At 45.4% G+C, this 19997-nt stretch overlaps 1 protein-coding gene across 1 annotated transcript in view; it reads left to right on the top strand.

Annotated features, from left to right (window-relative positions):
* The first annotated feature begins 1987 nt into the window (after positions 1-1987).
* PARP1 (poly(ADP-ribose) polymerase 1) overlaps positions 1988-19997 on the top strand; it is a 30923-nt gene continuing 12913 nt past the window's right edge. The window contains exons 1-11 of the mRNA XM_019473727.1: positions 1988-2185; positions 3062-3180; positions 4278-4492; positions 10005-10101; positions 11935-12051; positions 13030-13206; positions 13533-13674; positions 15285-15425; positions 16161-16403; positions 17429-17497; positions 18811-18943. Of these exons, the coding sequence (XP_019329272.1) occupies positions 2029-2185; positions 3062-3180; positions 4278-4492; positions 10005-10101; positions 11935-12051; positions 13030-13206; positions 13533-13674; positions 15285-15425; positions 16161-16403; positions 17429-17497; positions 18811-18943 (1610 nt within the window). The 5' untranslated portion in view covers positions 1988-2028. The remainder of the gene's footprint in view (positions 2186-3061; positions 3181-4277; positions 4493-10004; positions 10102-11934; positions 12052-13029; positions 13207-13532; positions 13675-15284; positions 15426-16160; positions 16404-17428; positions 17498-18810; positions 18944-19997) is intronic.

The raw sequence follows: 19997 nt of genomic DNA, 5'->3' as shown, positions 1-19997 counted from the left end.
ACCTCTTGAATTTGCTTGATCCCTTCTGCAAAGGGCTCCTTCTACCCACTGCCAGTTTTTGTGCCACCACTTTTCACACCCTGCTGCTGAGCATTGCTCCCTGCAAGGGCCCAAATCTCACCAGAGCTCCCGGGCCCCTTGTTTCCTCTTGGGGAAATCCCCTGCACAGCAGCCTCTGCGCCACCTTCAGTGCACAGAGGTCTTTTGCAAATTGTGCAGAAGAAATTAAAGGGAAGCCCAGACCAACTCGTTAGCTTGGTGCCATTTCTACTATAGCCTTTTGTTTTGGTTTTTCCCGTGAAGAGCTCTAAATGACAGTGGGATGCTCAGTGTTTGGCATGGGGCAGGCACCCAGGCCCTGTATGACCAGCATGGCTTTGACTTTTGCTTCCAGCTGGAACTGAGCGGTTTCTGTTATTTGCACGTGCAATGTGAAAGCGAATCGGTCTCTCCTTTTTCCATAGTTTGTTTAGGAAAACTATGGTCTAGAGATAGGTGAGCTGGGATAAGTTGTGTAAACAAGGTCTAGCTCGCCTGGAGGTTTCATTTCCCATAAAGAGAGAAGTTGTGCCCCAGGTGCACAACTGCATGTGGTGGAGCAGATCTCACTGCTTGCATGGTTGTCCTAGGAATTGAGCCAGCTCTGCCCCCTTCCACGCACCCCAGTGCCTTGTGCCCCCAAAGCCTTTGTCTTAGGGACAGAGCCATGAGTCCTTCTCTGGGCAGAATCCAAACATGAGCCCAGAGCTCAGGGGTGACCAACTTTCAGTGCCAGAGCTGTGTGTGACTTCCAGACATGTTGAGAGCAACCCCAGGGTGGCTGCTGTGTGGCTGTGGTGCTGTGAGGGTAACCGGGTAATCTGAATCCTGGCTTGTGGGAAGAGTCCGGCTGGAAATATAAATGTCCTCTTACAGTTTTGGTTGACGGTTAGTTGTAATTGGGGCTCCCAGCTCTCCTAGTCCCATGCTGTGGTCTTCGAAGCCTTTTCCTCCTCCTTCCTGCTCCTGCATGAAACTGCTGTTTTTTTCAGCTTGGAGATCTCCCTCCTGTTGGTGAGTGATACATAGAATGCTTTCTTAGGTCGTTAATTCTGTATCATCAGTAATAATAATTGTACAATGTTGAGTATTATTAGTACAGCACTTGTTTGTGTGCATTACTTGGAGCCAAACCACTATACGGTTATTTTGTCTGATGGGTAACCGGAACGATGCCAGGTTGGTACTTAATGTGTCTGAGTCATGAGCAAGCGGAGCACTTCCACGACGAGGCTCCTGTGAGGCAAGGCACTCTGGAGCAGCCGTTCGGGGAGGATGTGGGTGGTGCTTCTGTCCTGATGCAGGACTTCGTTGGGCTCTGGTGTTTCCCTTAAATTTTGCCTCTGCCTCCTGCAGCCCCCTCAGGACTTTCTTCAGGCCACAGTCTTTGGAGCTGCTCCTGCGTCGTGTGCCTGGTGATGGGCTCTCTGGGGCATGGACAGTTTTCTTGAGAAGTGGCTCTCAAAGGGATTGTGCATTGCACTCGGAGGTCCTGCAGAGCAAGGCCAGCGGCCTCGTGTGCTGCAGGAGTCTTGAAGGAGGTTGTAGCAAATGAGTCAAGTGCTGTTACTCGTCTTACTTTTTCCACAACCTCTGTTTTGCTTTGCTCATGCCTGCAAATGGTCGAACTCTCAGAGATGAAACCTTTCCTTGTCTGCTCAGGGTTGGTATAACCACGCTGAGGCTATGACCTTTTTGTTTTGAGTAATGCAGATGGACTAAGCAGCAGGGTGATGAACTGGTTAAGCTAGGTAAATGCTCCTTTCATATCTGTGCCCTTCAGGACCTCTCTCCAGCAGCTTGTCTGTTATTAGATTTTCTTCTTAGACTGTCATAAATAGTGTCCATTTCAATTAAAAAAAAAAGATGAAAAAAAAGAAATCACTTGGTGTTTTCCCAGATTCTCCTTTTCATCTCCCCCCCGCCCCCCCCCTTGGTTCTGTCCAAGTTGCTTCATCTTGGCCTAATGTGCTTTCTTCCTAGTCGCCCATGTTTGATGGCAAAGTCCCTCACTGGCACCACTACAGCTGCTTCTGGAAGAGGGCTCGAATCGTGTCCCACACGGACATCGATGGCTTCCCTGAGCTCCGGTGGGAAGATCAGGAAAAAATCAAGAAAGCCATTGAAACTGGAGGCCCTGGAGGAGGTAAGCAGAAGTCTCCTGGTGTTTGGAGGTTCAGCTGGAACTGTGCTCTCTCTTCTCAGGCTGTTATTGTGGTTATTTGATTGCTGTGTCCCTTCAGCAAGTGATGTCGGAAGAATTGTTGTGGTGTCTCTATGCTCCAGAGGTAGGACGTTGGCAGTATGATCGAGCATGTTAAATCAACGAGGGAAGAAGCTAAGTCAGTTGGCAGATGTATTGCCAAATATTTCTTGTTGTCATGATTGGTGTATTTTGGTTTTAGTTCTTTAATATTAACAAATGCCGTTGTATGTTGTTTTAACGGTACCTTCAGTGCAGCGTATGGTTATGGTGGCTCTTTGAAATTGTTGCACCATGAACTAGTGAGTCAGGGGAGCAAGTGAGAAGGGTCTAAGTACAGACCAGACTAAACTCAACCACGCCTCTGTGTAAACCAAGGATGATGGGCAGTTTTAGATTGGTGTCTGCCTGTTGAAACACAGTAATACAGAAAATAGAAGGAAACTGGCACTTGGGAAGAGGAGTTCTGCTTTGAAGCAGAGCTATTTGTGACTCCTGTTACAGTCAGTTCTTCAGGAAGATCTCATTTTACACTACTTTCAGGAAAGAGGTAAAAAGGGTCAGCTCTGTGCGCCTTTGGAAGTCTTTTAAAATCATAAAATAAGCAATCCTGTACAATTGCTACTTGGTTGCTTAAAGAATTCTTCCTATTTCAAAAGTGCTTTTGAGCATGGACTGCTTATCTTGCTCTGTATTCAGACTCTTGACAGATGGATTGCTGGAACACAGAGGTTTATTAATCCAGACTGCTAACAATCTGGGACAGAGAATAAGGGAATGCCTTTCAAAGCCGAACTTTGTATTTGCTTTGTTCTCCAGGAAAAGGAGGGGAACAGGAAGGAGGTGGCAAGGCTGAGAAGAGCCTAAATGACTTTGCTGCAGAATACGCCAAGTCTAACAGAAGTACTTGCAAAGGCTGTGAACAGAAAATAGAAAAGGTAAAAAGTTTTTCTTAGTTCTCTATCTCTTGCCTTTTCTCCCACCAGTTCCAATTCAAACAGTGACTTTTATAATTGCTTCCTGTCTGTCCTGCATGTGGAAAGCACTTGCAGAGCTGCATTTCTGTGTCTGAGGAGCAGCTGTGTCCTGGACAGCTGACAGTAGAGGCATCCCTCAGGCGTTGTAGCCTGGGCTTCAAACCTGCTGATGCTTCCTTTCACTTGGGTCTTAGAGCAGGCTGGAACGCCACTCGCCAGCATTTCTGTGGCAAGAGAGCCACGAGTAACTGCGGCTTTTCCTGCTTGTTGCAGTACTGCAGAGGCGTTGGTCTCTTCCTCCTCCTCAGCAAGACCAGCTCTGTTTGTGTGCGGTGTATCCATATTAACTCCATGAAAGCAGACAAAAACAGTGATGCAGCTAATTAACGATGCAGCCCTGTAGTTGAACATGTCTTAGTGCTCTGCTTTTAGAGACAGTTGGCAAAATGAAGCTGTGAGCCTCTAATAGATGTGAATAGACCTGCCAGTTGGGTAAAGTTGGCAAGGGCCAAACAGCAGTATGCTTGTATCTGCAGAAACATTGGTGACTGTTGTGTAGACATTTCCTTGTTGGAGCATGAAGTATTGCAGTCTAAAAGCTCCTAAACAACTGCTTGGTGGGCATCTGAAAAGTACTTTGCAGTAAGATGGGGTGAGATCATATTGGCACTGATGCTTGAGTGGTAGGGACATAAAGTTAATTTTTAAAGTTGCCTGCATGGGGTTTAGTCATGTGAGTTTTGCTTGTTCAAGCTTGCTTGGAGTTGGGGAGTTGGAGTAAAGCCTACAGGATTACCTGTTTTGAGTGTTTTTTGAACAGAAAACTACCTAAAAAGCTGGGTTGTTTTTTTTTTCAACCTAGAAAGAATATTGAAGAAAGCAGAGGAACTGTAATGAAAGGGCTTGAACAAAAGTTGCAGGCTTTGATAGAGGAACTGTTGCTATTTTACAGGTGTTTAGGGGTTTTTTTACCATCATGTTGGTAGCAAGCTTGTTAACATCCTGCTCTTTCCAGAACAGCCTAACAATTGCTCTTGTGTTGCTTTAATCTGCCTCAGGGCCAGATCCGGATTTCCAAGAAGATGGTGCATCCTGAAAAGCCACAGCTGGGAATGATAGATAACTGGTACCACCCGGACTGCTTTGTGAGCCGCCGAGCAGAGCTGGGCTTCCTCCCAGCGTATGGGGCTGCCCAGCTCCTGGGCTTCAGCATCTTGAAAGCTGAAGATAAAGAAACTTTGAAGAAGCAGCTCCCAGCTACCAAAAGTGACGGGTATGTGGGGAATGCAACAAATTGCATTGTCTAGAGGAGCCATTGCTTGCCCTCAAATACATCCATGATAAATGTTTTGTGACATTGTTGTCTCTCTTGAAACAATGTTGGTCATAGGAGGATTTGGTCCTTCCTGTGACCTTATGCAGATGACAACAGGCAAATTCCCCGTCCCTGGGAGCGTGCAGTCCACTTGCCCCCTGTGACTGCCTTGAGAAAATGCAGAGACCAGCAGCTGTGACTTGGAGGACTGATGTAGGGCTTTCAACCATAAAATACTGCATGCTTAAGACAAATGGATACTGGGTTCTGCGCCTTCTCGTGTGATGCTGTTATCAGTGATGGTTTCTCTGCTCTAACCACTTGTTAGAGAATTGATTTGACATGTCTTATCTATGAGCTGCTGATCTGTGACAGGCACGGAATCTGATAATGATGTTTATTGGCTGCATAGTGCTTACACTTGGATGCTTTTGTTTGCTAAATCTTCTATGGTACCACTGAAATTTCATTGCTTTGCATTGAAATTTTTAGTGGAGGCTTTTGATGGAACTTGTACTGACAGAGAAGTGCTTCCAGGTGGCTTGCTAGCATTGGTCAATCTTTCTCTGTTAATGAAGGCTTTTGTTATTTGTTTTTGAAGTGACTTCGCCTAGAGTCATGCTTTATAACACAAGCCAGTGTTGCATTGTCCCCATGGAGGAAGGAACATAAGGTGTTCCTGGGTCGTACAAATAGGAAAGATCTTGCTTTTGTAAAACACTGGGCTTCTCCATGTACCTTGTAGGCTGAATTCAGCTTTGCTTTTACAAGGATTCACCATGAAACTCTCCAGTGGGACTGATGTTAGGTTCTGAGGTGCCATAGCCATGTCAAATCTGTGTAGTCTTTGTCAGTATTGGTCCTCCAGATATGTGGCTGATGGGCATGGCGTGCTGTTCAGAGCCATGCGTGTGTGTGAATGTCATCCTCGGCCATAGGTAACAGAGCAGAGCGTGCGTAAACTGATGTCTGTGTTAAGAGGCTGCCATTCAACTTCCATGCTTTATTGTTGGTTGGCAAGCAGTTACTCCAGAAGTGTTCAGCAGTGGTGCAGGTGCCGTGGGGAGGGTCCTGCAGTGCCGCAGGAGTGGGTGTTTCTGCTGGAGCCCTGTCAGGTTCTGCACTGTTCGCCTCACTTGGCTGAACTACTGGAGGCTGAGACAAGCTGTCTGCCTCTGCCCAGCAGCCTGCCGTCTTTTCACGCAGGTCTTTTACCTCTGTGTGTGTTGCAGGATGTAAGTAGAAGTACAGTGTTTTGAAGCACTGGCAGCTTTTCAAGTAGTCCTTTGCTTTTTGTGCCGAGGTGTGTGTTCCGCTTTGTCCTAGAGCAGTGCGTGAGTTTAATAGGGTTATTTGTCGTTTTCTCCCATGTCTTCAGCAAAGCTCTAGAGATTTGACTGCGTGTTTCTCTTGTCTGCCCTGACTCTGCTTTTCTGGGCCACTTCAGGATGCTATGCAAAATATGAAGGCTTTGTAAAGATAGACCACAGAGTAGTGTGCCAAGTCACTGTGTAAATAAAAGCCTAGAATTGCAGTGGAAAAAAGCTTAGGCTGGTGATGCAGGGTAATGTGAACCAGGACCTCATGCCAGAAAAGCAGCAGGACGCCTTATCTTTCCCGCTTTCTAAGCACTGCATGAACAAGCCCCTCAACCATGAAGGTGCTGGCTGGCTCTTACACTCCACTACCTTTCTTCTGCTGTTTGGGCTGTGTGCTTGAGCCAAGGGTATTAAGGGTCAATTGGAAAAACAGTTGTCTGTCAGACAAACTGAATGAGTGAGAGTGTAAATAAACAGAATGAGTGGAGAGGTGTGGTGTGCTTCCTACCTGGTGATTTTGTGCCAAGAAAGCACAGAAGTTCTGGAGAAGCCAAAAGAAAAACACCCCAGAAGTTTGAATGAGATGCACTTACCTCCGATAATTCATCTTGTGCGTTCAATCAGATAACAGAAATTAATAACAGAAATTACAACATCTCGCAGAAATGATGCTACAGCATCTGTTGTAGGCAAAATTATCTTTAAAGATATTTCTAATTGTGCTGCGTCCAAATTATATCTTGACTTGGATGTCTCTGCAATTCAGATGTGACACATCCAAATTCATGTGCTGCTTCTGCACATCTAGCCTGTACTCTGAGGAGAAGCTCAGACTTTGGGACTGCCCTGTCAGCCCTTTCCTTAAGGTTGGCAGTGTGACGTGCCTATTGCAGATGAGAGAAATGAGGTGCTGAGCAGGGCTACCGAGAGTAGGTAGGAAAATCCCTTCCCTCTGAAGGGCAAAATGGGAAGGTTTCTTGCAAGGATCCTGGCTCCTTTCCTTGGTCAGCTCTGGGTGAGACATGCCGAGCCTCCCCTGGGCTATGGGCTGTTGTGCCTGAGCGCCAGCACTTTGCAGGCCTGGGGAAGGAGGATCTTGTGTCCTTGCCAGCAGCTTCTCTGTGGAAAGAGTGCTCATGTACTGATGTAGGAAATGCAGTAGCAGCTTGTGAGCTCCCTTTGACTGTGCTTCTTCGGTAGCATGTGTTTTGCCCTCCTGCTCTGAGCTGTAATACTTTCCTGTATTTTCTGCCTCACTTGTTTGGGTAGAATTGCTGCCCAGGATAGGAGCAAAGTGTCATTCTGGAGATGTCATGCAACACCGGATTAACTGCAGAGGTTGCCTGAGGCAGAGGGTAAGTACTCAGGTCAGCAACAATCTGGCAGTGCTTTACAGGGAGGAGGAGAAAAGGGGAGATGTTCCTCCCTGTGTTGGCTGCTTGCTTTATCCAGGGTTGCCATGACTGTCCTTTCCACTCTTCACTTTCATTGTAGGGAGGACATGAAAAACAGAGTAGATGGTAAGGAAGGGCCAGGCTAGAGTGGGACAGTTCACCTCCCTTTTCATCTTCTCGAAAGTTGGAATAAATCTTGTCATTGCGTATCCTCCATGAAGGTGAGAAGAAGTGGTTTGCGTGGGCTGGTAAGTAGCAGTCCTTCGAAGCAAGCTGTTGGGCTATACCTGTTCAGTGTGGGAAGACTGTCCCTTCCCCAGCAGGAGAAAGGGTGTACACAGTAGCACCCAGCCGCTGTTAGCAACACATAGTGTTTGGTCCCAAGGATGTCAGATAAAGTTAATGTGTGTGTGTGAGTGTGTATTTTGTCGATTGTTCTAAAATTTGCTGTTTTGGGAAGATGTGAGATGAATTCAGCTTTGCCATTCCCTTCTCCAGCCTGTATAAAATGATGATTAGTGTTTGTTTTAAGCCTTGGGCATAGCCAGGGATGAAAGAGAAGGTGGTTACTGACAGCTTTATGCCTCTCTGCAGTTGGGATGATCCCTCCTGCTCTGCGGTTTGTTCAGGTGGCTGGAACAGGTACAGTAATTGCTCTGTCCAGGAGAGCAACCTGCTGTCCCCTTGACTCTGAGGAGAAGCTGCCAAAAGTGTGAGTCCCTGCTGGAATTTGGATGCTTTCCCTGGGTCCCGGGGCTTCTTGGCAGGGTGATTGCCTTCCAGTGGTTGGTGTGCTGGCTTTCCTCCTTCTGGAGATGGGGAGACAAGTTACAGCATAGGAATGAGTGCTGGCTTGCGGGGGCAGGCTGACTGTCAGCCTGCTGAGGGAGAGGCACTGCAGATACACAGCATTTGGGCACCCATCCTAAATACTTATATTATTAAGCCCGCTGGCCTGGGAAGGCGCAGCAGAGTGCTTTGCGCTCAAGCTGATGTGTTTTTCCCAGATTATGTTGTGTACCCTTGACTCTGTTAAAACTTATAGAAGTCATAATCCTCGTGGCGGGGCTCAGTGGATGCTCTGGTCTTGACCCTTGCAGGGGCTGCAGCCAGGGGGGAGAGGGGACTTGCTTGGCCTGGGGGCTTTTGAAGGCACAGCTCTGTGTGTGCTGTATCCAGTCCTGCCACGCTGGCTCCTGCTTGCCTGATTTATAAAACAAGATGGAGGTTTTCTCAAGAAATGCAAGCAATACTGGTAGCACAGTGCAGCTGTTGTCCCCCCCGAGGCAGTGCACTTTAAAGCATAGCCCCAGCTCGGACTGATGGGACCTTGCAGGGGGACAGCTGAAAGATGAGCTCTTCTGCAAAACCAGCCCCTTAAAGACTTGCAAAGTGCTCTGAATCGTGGTTTGGACAGAGGTGCTAATGACGGGCTAGTGGTGGCCACTGCAAACAAAATAAGAACTTGGCCCAATTTTAGGGCCAGGACAGTTACTAGAACTTACAGGTCTCTCATTCGTGAGTCTTCGGGAGAAGAGTACCTTTTAACATCCTCCTGCAGCTTTATAGCTAATAAGCTGTCATACAGGGTTAGTCTTAACGGTAGCGAAGTACTAGAAAGTGAAGTGTTTAAAATTTTGAGTAGGAGAGCAATCGAGAATGTCAACTTCACGGCTTAACCATCAGCCACAGCTTATAAAGTTAAGACAGATGCTTTCTTAAAGAGAAACCTGGCTGATGTTTTGAAACAACAGCAGCTCTGTCAAAATGAAGTGCAAGATCCAAGCTGTGTTCATGCTCTGCCTCAGGTTCCAGACCCATCATGCTGCACGTGGGGCAAAATTTCCCTTTATTTCCTCACGAGGAGAGCACACAGTGATTTGATTTATTGATATTGATGTATTTTGAAGCCAGGCAGACCCAGGGGATGACATGACTCTGGAAACATAAATGATCTTCCTCTGAAGTCTCTTGTCATTCTGACGTCTGCCAAAATCCCCTGGTTTTCATTTGGCTTCTTCTTCTTTCCAGTCTTTCTCAAGCAGCATTTTCTGCAACTTCTCTCTGCGTAGCTCTAAGGCCCCAGCTAATAACAATAAATTTCCTCACACACAACTGCACAGTAGTACATCACGAAAGTGCTATCAGCCTGGGAGCACTTTGCAGGTAGAAACTTCCTCCTGTCTGATTTCAGAGACCTGACTTAATTCCAGTCTGAAGAGAAACTATCTGGGAAATATCTAGTTCCCCAGTGTGTTAGCTTATTAAAGTTACCATGTTTGCTGTCCTTTATTTCAATATGGACTGTCTAAACTGAAAAATCAAGCTGTTGATTCAGCTGAAAGACACTATAGTCTTTTAACCTGCATTGCTACACCTCCTCAGATTTGGAGAGGTATGCTTATATTCAGTGATTCTTAGGTATGCCTTTGGTGTAACTAATACAGGTGTAGATGAATATGCCTGAAAATGTTGCAGTATTTCATGTGCTCTTCTGCCAGACCATACAGTTACCCTGTGGAAAAGCTCTAAGTGTACCTGACCTGATTAAGGCGGCTCGCGTTGCAGAGCCAAGTACATGTCTACAATCTAGCACTGAGGAATTTGAAAAATGGGTTTGCCTGCCAAAACTGAGGATATTCAAGCCTCCGCAGATATCAGCAGTCAGTAAACTGAGCTCTGGTAGCTGCTGGACAGGCATTTAAATAACTTCCTTTTGTGTATGTGTGTGTGTTTTGTTTTGTTTTTCTCTATTAGAAAGAGAAAAGGAGAAGAGGTAGATGGAAATGTGACTGCGAAAAAGAAACAGAAAAAAGAAAAAGAGAAAGAATCAAAGCAGGAAAAACAGCTGAAGGTGAGTTTTAGCTGATCACATCCTAAAAACTGCTTCGTTAGAAGAGTGCAGTGTCGGGCACTAACTGAAGAGCTGTGGCACCTAGGGAGGGGCTGTACCTGGTGCCCAGACAGAGCAGAGTTGCAGTACAGCTGGTCCTCGTGTCCTGGTGCAGGAGATGCCCTGTCACTAAGGCTTTACTGACAGCAAAAGAAAGAGAGGAAGGAGCTTCTCTACGACTTGTGCTTATTGGATTTAAATAGATTAGGGTAATGCCTTCTCTCTCAGGGAGGCTGGTTCTGTGGTGCTTCCTGTGTCATCTGGTTGTGGTGGCTGAAGCTCTGAGCCCGAGTGCTGTTGTAGAAGAGCTTGGAAACAATAAATAGCTCATTGCAAAAATTAAACAGAGGTAAAGTGTGGAACTAGATTAATGAGAAGTCGTATCTTTTTCACCCTCCGGGGAGCTGTGTTCAGTTCTTGGGTACAAAGTGGGATAGATCACAGCTTTCTACCTTTCAGTTTCTAGAATACGTGGGAAGAATTCCCAACAGAGCATCAGGAATTTTGTATTCATTGAAAGTTTGGCATAGGTGTTTTCCAAGAAAAAATTAACAAGCTGCTTTTGCTGCAATTGAAGTCTTAATGGAGCTGTAGAAAAGTGGTATGTCCACCTTTGAACAGAAGTTTTCTTCTTTGTTGTTAACACCTTAATTTTCAACAAAACTTAGCTGAGACATTATCAAGGTTTTGCTGCTGCAGTGCAGATGTTTAGGACAGATCAAGGCAATTTGTGGATCAGGGTTTAACTGTGGGTTCACTGCTGTGGGTTCACTGATTTTTTTTTTTTTTTTTTTTTTTTTTTTTTTTTTTTTTTTTTTTTTTTTTTTTTTTTTTTTTTTTTTTTTTTTTTTTTTTTTTTTTTTTTTTTTTTTTTTTTTTTTTTTTTTTTTTTTTTTTTTTTTTTTTTTTTTTTTTTTTTTTTTTTTTTTTTTTTTTTTTTTTTTAACAGCATTTCATCAAGCACGACCATTGACACTGAAAATTAAACCATTTAACACAGTCAACCAGTTCTCCCAGGGTAGACTGCATTTTTGAGTGTAGTCAGTGAATAACATTCAGAAACTATCTGAGATATTTTAGGGTGCTTCTTTGCTGTCCAACCCTTTCACCTTTTGTAGAAAGGCTCAAAAGAATTTGCAGGCTCCTCCGCACTGCTGCAGGTGACTAATCTGGCAGAAATTCCTCATATGCTTAGGTAGCTTAAAAGAACAACAGTGTCAATCAGCATTTCTGGTTTTTGTTTTAATACAAGGCTCAAATGTAGCCACATCCCCACTGTTGGCAGTGTGAACTAGTTAGGTGATTTTTGCAAAGGCTGTTGGGAACTCACTAAAGGTAGAAGTGTGATAGAAACATGGGTTCCACTCTGCCTAAAAGCTAGCTGTCTTGTTAGTGTCACTTGTACCTTTTTGTATGGGATAGTGCTGTAAAGGTTGCTCCATGGCCTGCCTTCACATGTTCATGATGGAGAAGCCTTGGTTTATATAGAATCCCATAGGGATGTCCTTCCACATGTAATCTTGAGAAGAGAGAGTGTTTGCTGAAGCTGTGGTGTGCTCATGCGTTCATACTGAAATCTGAAGCATGTGGCTTTAAAGATCTGTTCTAGGTGTTTGGGTGAAATGTGCGACTCTCCCTTTTGGTAAAGATACTGGTTCTTGGTGCTCTTCATCTCACAGTCTGTATTTAAGATACCATGGGCTTGCTAAAACCTTGTCCACATACTGCAGTGTCAGGAGTGTTCTTAGAAAGCAATTGACTGCAAGTAGCTAAGCTGCTGGGTTTTGTCAACAGGAGCAGACAGAGCTGATCTGGGGCATCAAGGATGAGCTGAGGAAGGTCTGCTCCACTAACGACCTGAAAGAGCTGCTGATCGCCAACAAGCAGGAAGTGCCTTCAGGGGAGAATGCCGTGAGTTGGTCTGTAGTTGCTTTGCATGTGTGCTGGGTCTTTGAATCAGAGAAGCCGACCTGAACCAATATTGCTGCAAGGTCCACAAGTTTGAAGCATGTTCCTAACATAACACTTCAGAAAGAAATTCAGTGCAAAACCCAGTCCTTTTGTCCCAGGACTCCGATGACATCACTGTTACTCTTGCTTGTGAAGGGCTGTGTGGTGGTGTGTGATGCTGAATTCAGTGCCTTAATCTGTGATGTGCCTTTATTCTGCTATGCCCAAGCTGGTCCTTTTTTTTTTTTTTTGTTGCTGGCTCTTCAAGAGCAGGTTAGTTATGGCACTTCATGTTGCCTCCCTCAACTGTTAAATTATGCAAAAAGAAGCAAAAACTGCACAAATACTTTCCTGGTATCTTTTCTAAAAACAGTCACTTTTCAGTCTGTGTAACTTGTGAAGGTTTTCTCTCTTTCAGAGCCACACATCACTTTAAGTACTTGTATTTATTAAGACTCTTTGTAAGGAGCGTGGGCTGGGATGTGGGAAGTGTCTAGACTCAAAATGGTCAAGAAATATTCTCTAGGCGGGAAAACCGGGACTTGTCTGAGCCTACATTCCCACCTACCTACTCATGTGCTCAGATGCAGTAGCTCGTCTCCTCCTTGGCTGTTCTGGCATGGCTGCCTGGTCAGATGCTGTGTGGTAGGTATGCTTTCCTGAATGCCAAATCTGAACAGGAGAGACTGCAAGCCATGGGTGTGAGCAGATAGGCGTGACTGGGGAAGTTTCATGTCGTGTCTTTAAAGTGTCGTAAATCAATCAGTGCTGGTAAGAGTCTTGGTTTATGTGTAGTGTATGCATGACAAGCGCTGGAAGCATCTACGTTTGTGTGCCAGCAGCCTGACAGTTATTTTCTTGTGCAGCCCAGTGTAATGTAGTGCATGGGCTTCCGGCCTCCTTCTGCCGTGACCTGTTTTGTATTGTGTGTTCCTTCAGATTTTGGACCGAGTAGCAGATGGGATGGCATTTGGAGCTCTGCTTCCCTGCGAGGAGTGTAAGGGGCAGTTTGTGTTCAAGAGTGATGCATATTACTGTTCAGGGGATATTACTGCCTGGACTAAGTGCGTTGCTAAAACGCAGACTCCCAACAGGAAAGACTGGGTGATCCCAAAGGTGGGTGTTTACTGCAAATTTGATGATCTGAAGCACATTTCTTAACTGATGTTACCTATTGTAAGGAGATTGAACAAGCATATTTTTTCCAGTAACACTAAATTGAAGAGATGTTGCTGATTTGATTTGAAACCCATCATTTACCCTCTTCTAGCTTTGTTTTCCCAGTCAGTAAAGTGGGTATTTGCCTACCTTAGTATGAACGTCTCAGAAATCCTTTCCAAGACCTGCAGTAAATGCCAACATCTGGCCAGTGCTCAACTTAGCCTTTAAATCTTATAATAGTATTAGTTGTTTTTAAACTCTACTTATGCTTCCATCCACAGGAGTTTCGGGAAATTCCTTACCTGAAGAAATTTAAGTGTAAGAAGCAGGACAGGGTATTCCCTCCAGATGCTGCGACTGTGAACTCTGTGCCTCCTCCCTCCGCATCTGCTCCTTTGACAGAGACTGTGTCTGCACCCAGAGGTAAGCGGCTGACTGGGCATGGGTCAGTGGAGCTCAGGATGGTTTGTAATGCCATTCCCAGCCAGACAAACATGCCACCCTGAAGAGGTGTGCTGTTCTCTTGCCCTCAAGCAGGCAGAGCTCTCCTGGTAAAAAATAGCATAGGAAAATCTCATGTGCTTCATCTTCCTAGCACAGGTCGACCCTGATGTGGTGGGTTGCCTGGGGACATGGGCTTGAGATCCCAATTGTTTTCTAACAAATCATTTTGGGTATTTGTTGATGGTGAGGAAATTATGTGTTTGCAATGAATCAGAAACTTTAAAGGCCGATGTTGCAAAATGTGTCTCAAGGGAGACCTGCTGTGAAATGCCTTCTTGCTTGGTTTCTTGGGGAACATCCAGGGACCTCCATAATGCCAGATATTCAACATCCAATATTAGGTTTTAAGGGCAAGAGTGTTTTGGTTTGGTTTTTTAAATCCTCCGTTGAGATTTGGCTTTACCAATCACTAACTCCCCTTATGCAAAATAGATATGCTGTCTCCGGCCCATGAATTGGGAAAAGGTTGGACTCCAGAAATTTCCCGTAGGCTGTTGGAATGAGTTGCATGCTTTGGTGATATAGCCTGTCCACTAAGAACTATACTGACTTCTTTCTTATTCAGCCTTTTTAGCCTTGGCCATAGTTCTGGGAGCAGGGGATTATTGTTACTTGGTGAAAAGGGTGGGAGTAATTCTGCACAGCTAATTTTAGCCAGATCCTGTTATTTTAGCAGTGAAGACAAAGTAACCCAGGTCTCGGTTCTGATTGGCAAGCTGATTCCAGCCCCAGTGTGCCTTGAAAGTAAACTCAAAGCGTTGACCAGAATTAAAGCCAGGTTACTTTGTTTGCTAGCAACCCAAGTAATCTGAGTGGGGGGAGAGGAGGAAACAAACCCCTCAGTTGGTCAACCAGAGTTAATAGCATTTATCTTTAGCAGTGGAGGTACGCTCTTAGAGACTTGTCACATCCTGGACCCACCTACATTGCAAGGTGTTAACACAATGATGTGATGGAGCCTCAGATGGTTACCAGTTTGCTCCTGACTTGTTATGGGGTTTGCATGATACAACCTTGTACTGTCTATAAGATCAAGACCCAGATGTACTGTAACATGTGGGAACGCTCTTGCTTGAGAGACGATCCTCTTTCTCCAGCCACTGCGAAACAGATTTCCTTTTGAAGAGGCAGGAGCTTTCACGTTACAGTGAGTTTCTGCCATGCTGTCCAGGCATCAAAGGAAGAGGGAAGCAGAGCAGAGTCTCTAGTAGCACAGTGCTGAAGCAGACTGACTTTTTTTTTTTTAAATTAAAAAAAAAAAAGGGCAAATAACGTGCCTACATATCCATCTTCCCTGTCTTCCATCCCTTCTGTTTGTTGGCGGGTGCTGAGCTTTGTTGCCCTTCCTAGGTGAAGGGGAGCTTCCTCCCACTTGTTTAGCGCAGGTCAGACATGCTTTTGGGCCCTTGTCTCCCTGCCTGCTGGGCTGATTGTCCTGAGCATGGGGGATGCTGTTCCTTTGTGCTTGTTATTTGCCGGGGGGGCTCTGTGCCTGTTGCTAACATGCTGTGTTATTTCCAAACCCCTAGACAAACCGCTGACCAACATGAAGATCCTGGTTCTTGGAAAGCTGTCAAAGAACAAGGAGGAGGTGAAGAGCATTGTGGAGGAGCTGGGAGGAAAGATGACAACAACAGCTAACAAGGCCACCCTGTGCATCAGCACACAGAGTGAGCAGCCGTGCCTTGGTTACTGGTAGCACTGGTAACAGCTGAGCGGATTACAGAGGGCACGCATCCTTTGAGCTCTCTGAGGATCAGTGTTTGGATTAGGGGGAGTGCTTTGTGTGTGCCCATGACCTTAATGTGCTTGGAAAAGTAAAGACAGATGCGTGCTGTTTGAGTTTTACTTACCTAGCACGTTAGTCCTGCAGGTTGTGCCGTAAGGCTCTGTCGGGTCTGCAGCAGCTGGAGCTCAGGTCTGTATGCAGACCGTGGTGGTGTGCAGGCCACCCTTGTTGGGATGAAAGGTGCTGGGGGCTGTGTCTGTGCTTGCATTGGGGAAGCCGCAGAGCTGACTGTGGGTGCCCGAGGGCAGTTGTTTTCTCTGTTGGCAACTTAGGGTCTGCTCTCGCTCCCTGTTGAAGTCGAGGAGCAGATTGGCTGCTGAGGTAGAACTGCTTCCACCTGCCAGGAGGTCCAAGAGGGACTGTACAGCCCCAGCCTAGCTCCAGGAAGGAGGTAGCTGGACCAGCCAGATAAAACATGAGTGTTCATGCTCTAGCCCAAGCTGCGGCTTTGAGCCGATGGGGATTTTGCTCTCCAAAGAACATGGTGAATCCAAAATGTGGTGGAATTCTGTTTCCACAAAGTGTTACAGAGCCCTGAATCATGGCCAGAGGGAGGGGCTAAAGTCTGAAACCTCACTGATACTTTTTCTCTCTGTTTCCCACCCTGCCTCTACAGAGGATGTGGAGAAGATGAGCAAGAAGATGGAAGAAGTGAAGGAGGCCAAAGTCCGTGTGGTCTCAGAGGAGTTTCTTCAGGATGTGAAATCCTCCAGCAAGGACTTTCAGGAGCTTGTGTCTCTCCATGCGCTTTCGCCTTGGGGCGCGGAGGTGAAAATGGAGCATGAGGAAATGGCCGTGGATGGGAAGTGCAGCAAGCCCCCAAGTATGAAGAGTGCTGGGAAGGTCAAAGAAGAACAAGGTGAAGAACAAAGCGGTTGTTTCTCCGTAGGCCTGTTCAATGCTGTGCATGCACAAAGCAAATCTGGGTATAGTCTATCCTTGCCCTTTCCTTGAGTTCTCTGCCCTTTTTCTCATAATAAATTTAAATAATGAGACCTCAGGGCAAGACTAGCTTTAAGTATAAACATGAAGCTGTCTCCTGAGCTGGCTCTTGTTTCCCCTAGTTCAGTTGTGCTTCAGAGATCTTCTGTGCTGTACGTGCACAAACTCCCTGACACCAGTCCAGGCTCTTCCTCATAACACCTTGGCTTCTCTCTCAGTTTGGGTCACTGTTGCAGCTCCAAGGAGGTGCTGGGGCACCAAGATGTGACAGACACTACCGTGACTCCCGAGGGGTGTTAGCAAGTGAGAAAATACTGGGGCCCAGAGCAATGGGTCTTTGTTCTACTTGGTTTAGAACATAACACTTTTTTAACAGAAGAGGAAAAATACCCAACACCAGTGGCATTCCTCACCAATGCCATAGAGAGCTTGCATTATTAATGCTGGACGGTGAACAAAACCATTGCATCTGCTCGCCTGTCTTCAGAACCCGTTCTTCTCCATGTCCTCCAAGCTTAGGTTTCTGTCATACAGTTGGGTATGTTACTGCCAGACTATCTCACAGCAGCAGGATCTCCAGGGGGACCTGACCACCCCCTGCACCCCGTGAGGTTTTTAAATCCCACTTAAACACAACCACAAATATGACTTTTATCTGCTGGGCAGGTGAAAAAATGATATGGCCCACCCCTTGGGGCCAGAAGGAAGGAGATAGATAGAATCTGGGGAGATCTTATTTTTCATTTAATTGGGGAAGTGGGGGCTGTGAACTGGCTGCTCAAGCCAGGTAAAAAAAGCCATTGAAGTCATCCTGTTCATATACTGGGAATCTGATTTGAAGTCTCCTTAGGGTGATAATTATGCAAATTGAGAATTTAAATGTTGATTCAAGTCAGACTGTGTTGCCTGCCTAGGAAAAAAATTAACTCTCTTTTGCTGCAGGACCTAGCAAGTCTGAAAAGAAAATGAAGCTAACAGTTAAAGGTGGAGCAGCAGTAGATCCTGATTCTGGTGAGTGATAACAATGGCTGCGCCTGCATCACACGGTCTTCAGGATGCGTGATCACTTGCAAAATGTTTTTCTGTGAAAGGATAAGGGTTCCAGCCTGCCTAGGAAAAAAATTAACTCTCTTTTGCTGCAGGACCTAGCAAGTCTGAAAAGAAAATGAAGCTAACAGTTAAAGGTGGAGCAGCAGTAGATCCTGATTCTGGTGAGTGATAACAATGGCTGCGCCTGCATCACACGGTCTTCAGGATGCGTGATCACTTGCAAAATGTTTTTCTGTGAAAGGATAAGGGTTCCATAAAAGGAATGTGATTTTTTTTTTTTTTTTTAAAAAAACCCAAAACCCACTCTTTTCTTGCTATCAAAGGAAGGATATTGGTCAAAGCTGGAAATTGAGAATTTAAATGTTGATTCAAGTCAGACTGTGTTGCCTGCCTAGGAAAAAAATTAACTCTCTTTTGCTGCAGGACCTAGCAAGTCTGAAAAGAAAATGAAGCTAACAGTTAAAGGTGGAGCAGCAGTAGATCCTGATTCTGGTGAGTGATAACAATGGCTGCGCCTGCATCACACGGTCTTCAGGATGCGTGATCACTTGCAAAATGTTTTTCTGTGAAAGGATAAGGGTTCCATAAAAGGAATGTGATTTTTTTTTTTTTTTAAAAAAAAAAACCACTCTTTTCTTGCTATCAAAGGAAGGATATTGGTTGACATCCAAAGCTGGATATTCCAGGATTTTCTAGTGTAACTTTCAGAAGGACCACTTCAACTAAGGAGTGCACCTTGTTCAGCTTCAGGAGCGTCTGTCAGTGGGGCGAATAAAGGCCCAGCCAGCAGAGGCCACAGGTCTGGCATGAGCATTCTGCCCCCAGGCTCTTGGGAGGGCAGCTGATGCTACTCTCCAAACCTATGGTGCACAGACACTGTTCTGAGTATTCATACTGCATCTGAGGCCAGCCCTTGGTTTTTCAGTCCATTTGCTAACGTGACACCTGCAGAGCTGTATCTCTTTTGAGAATTCCTCCAGCTGGTCATGCAGTGTTAAATATTAGATTTTAGATCGTCCTTTTTCAAAAGTTACAGGATTTTTTTCCTCTAGTTAGGATTGAGGTTCACTCCAGTGTATCTAAAGGTGTGTGCTCACAATTTATTAAAAAGAAAACATGCTTCAAGTAGTTTTGCATGAGCACGTGGTCACCGTTTTTGCAGTATTTTTGTTCAGATTCACGCTACTTCATGCAACGTTTGGGTGAGCACAAATGTAGGAAGGAGACCTAAAATGGTAACCTCCTCTGTGTTCCAATTTGTTTCTTCTCTGTAGGTTTGGAGGATTCTGCTCATGTCTTTGAAAAAGGTGGAAAGATTTTCAGTGCAACCCTGGGCCTAGTAGATATTGTGAAAGGAACAAATTCCTATTACAAACTGCAGCTGCTAGAGGATGACAGAGAGAACAGGTGAGTTTTGTTTTCCCTAGAAATACTTTTGTTCACTTTTTTCCAATAAATATTGGATTTTTGGCATCTACAAAAGCGAAGTATGAGTAAAATGCCTTTGTGAGGAGATATGGATAGGTATATTTATTTAAAAAAAAAACAACACAACCGAAACTAAACAAAAACCCAACACCCTCCCCCCCACACCTCCCCAAACCACCAAAAACTACAAAACAACCAAACAGCCACCCCTGGAGAGATCTGTGCTCGGTGTGGGGACATTTCTTTGTGGTGTTGACAAAACCTAAGTTGGGAGGTGAGTAATTTTGCAGAATTGCATCTGGTAGTGTTCATTCCTGCATCCTAGGATGAGCGAGGCATGTACAATTGGTGTCTTTAGGATGGGGTTAATTGGAGGGCCACAGTGCTCTGTGACTAATGGCTGCCCTTGAAAGTACAGAAGCAGAATTTGGTGGAGGTTCCTCTGTTCTAACATCAAGATCCCACATGTGAAGTCATCGATGTTGGGAATCTTTCTCATTCTCCAACTTACTCTTGTCTTCTAATTACGGAGCTGTAACCTTGGGAAACAAAACCAGATTCTGGCTATTCTACCACAATGTTGTCCCGAGTTGGCTGCCCTGAGGCTTAACAAAATGCACTGAAATGGTCAGGGGATGATCATGTGTGTTTAGCCTTCCAGTCTCATCAGACACGTGGCAGAGCTGTCCAGTGGCTGCATTACTGAACACAGATAAAGAAATGGAGAGGGTTCTTTAAAATGAAACTGCTCCCCCAAGCATGTAAGGGATGCACAGAAATCTAGGGGAGCTAATGACTGTCAGCAACAACCCTGGTTCAGCTCTGGATTTATTGCACTTTACCATGTTCATAACAAGCTTTTGTTGCTGGCTCTTGTATGTGGAGTTTGTATCTGGATCTGTGATTCGGTACCTGGGGGGATCTCCGTGCCTGCATTTCATGCCTGACAAATTGGAAAGGTTGATTGATTGTATCCCTCTAAATAATATGGAAGCTCACCCAAGGTGGTGTCAGTAATAAAAACAAATACTTG

Source organism: Aptenodytes forsteri, unplaced genomic scaffold (genome assembly GCF_000699145.1).
Source record: "Aptenodytes forsteri isolate BGI_AS27 unplaced genomic scaffold, ASM69914v1 Scaffold280, whole genome shotgun sequence".
NCBI classification, from domain to species: domain Eukaryota; kingdom Metazoa; phylum Chordata; class Aves; order Sphenisciformes; family Spheniscidae; genus Aptenodytes; species Aptenodytes forsteri.
The sequence above is the reverse complement of the archived record's forward strand: the minus strand, read 5'-3'. Positions and strand labels throughout refer to the sequence as shown.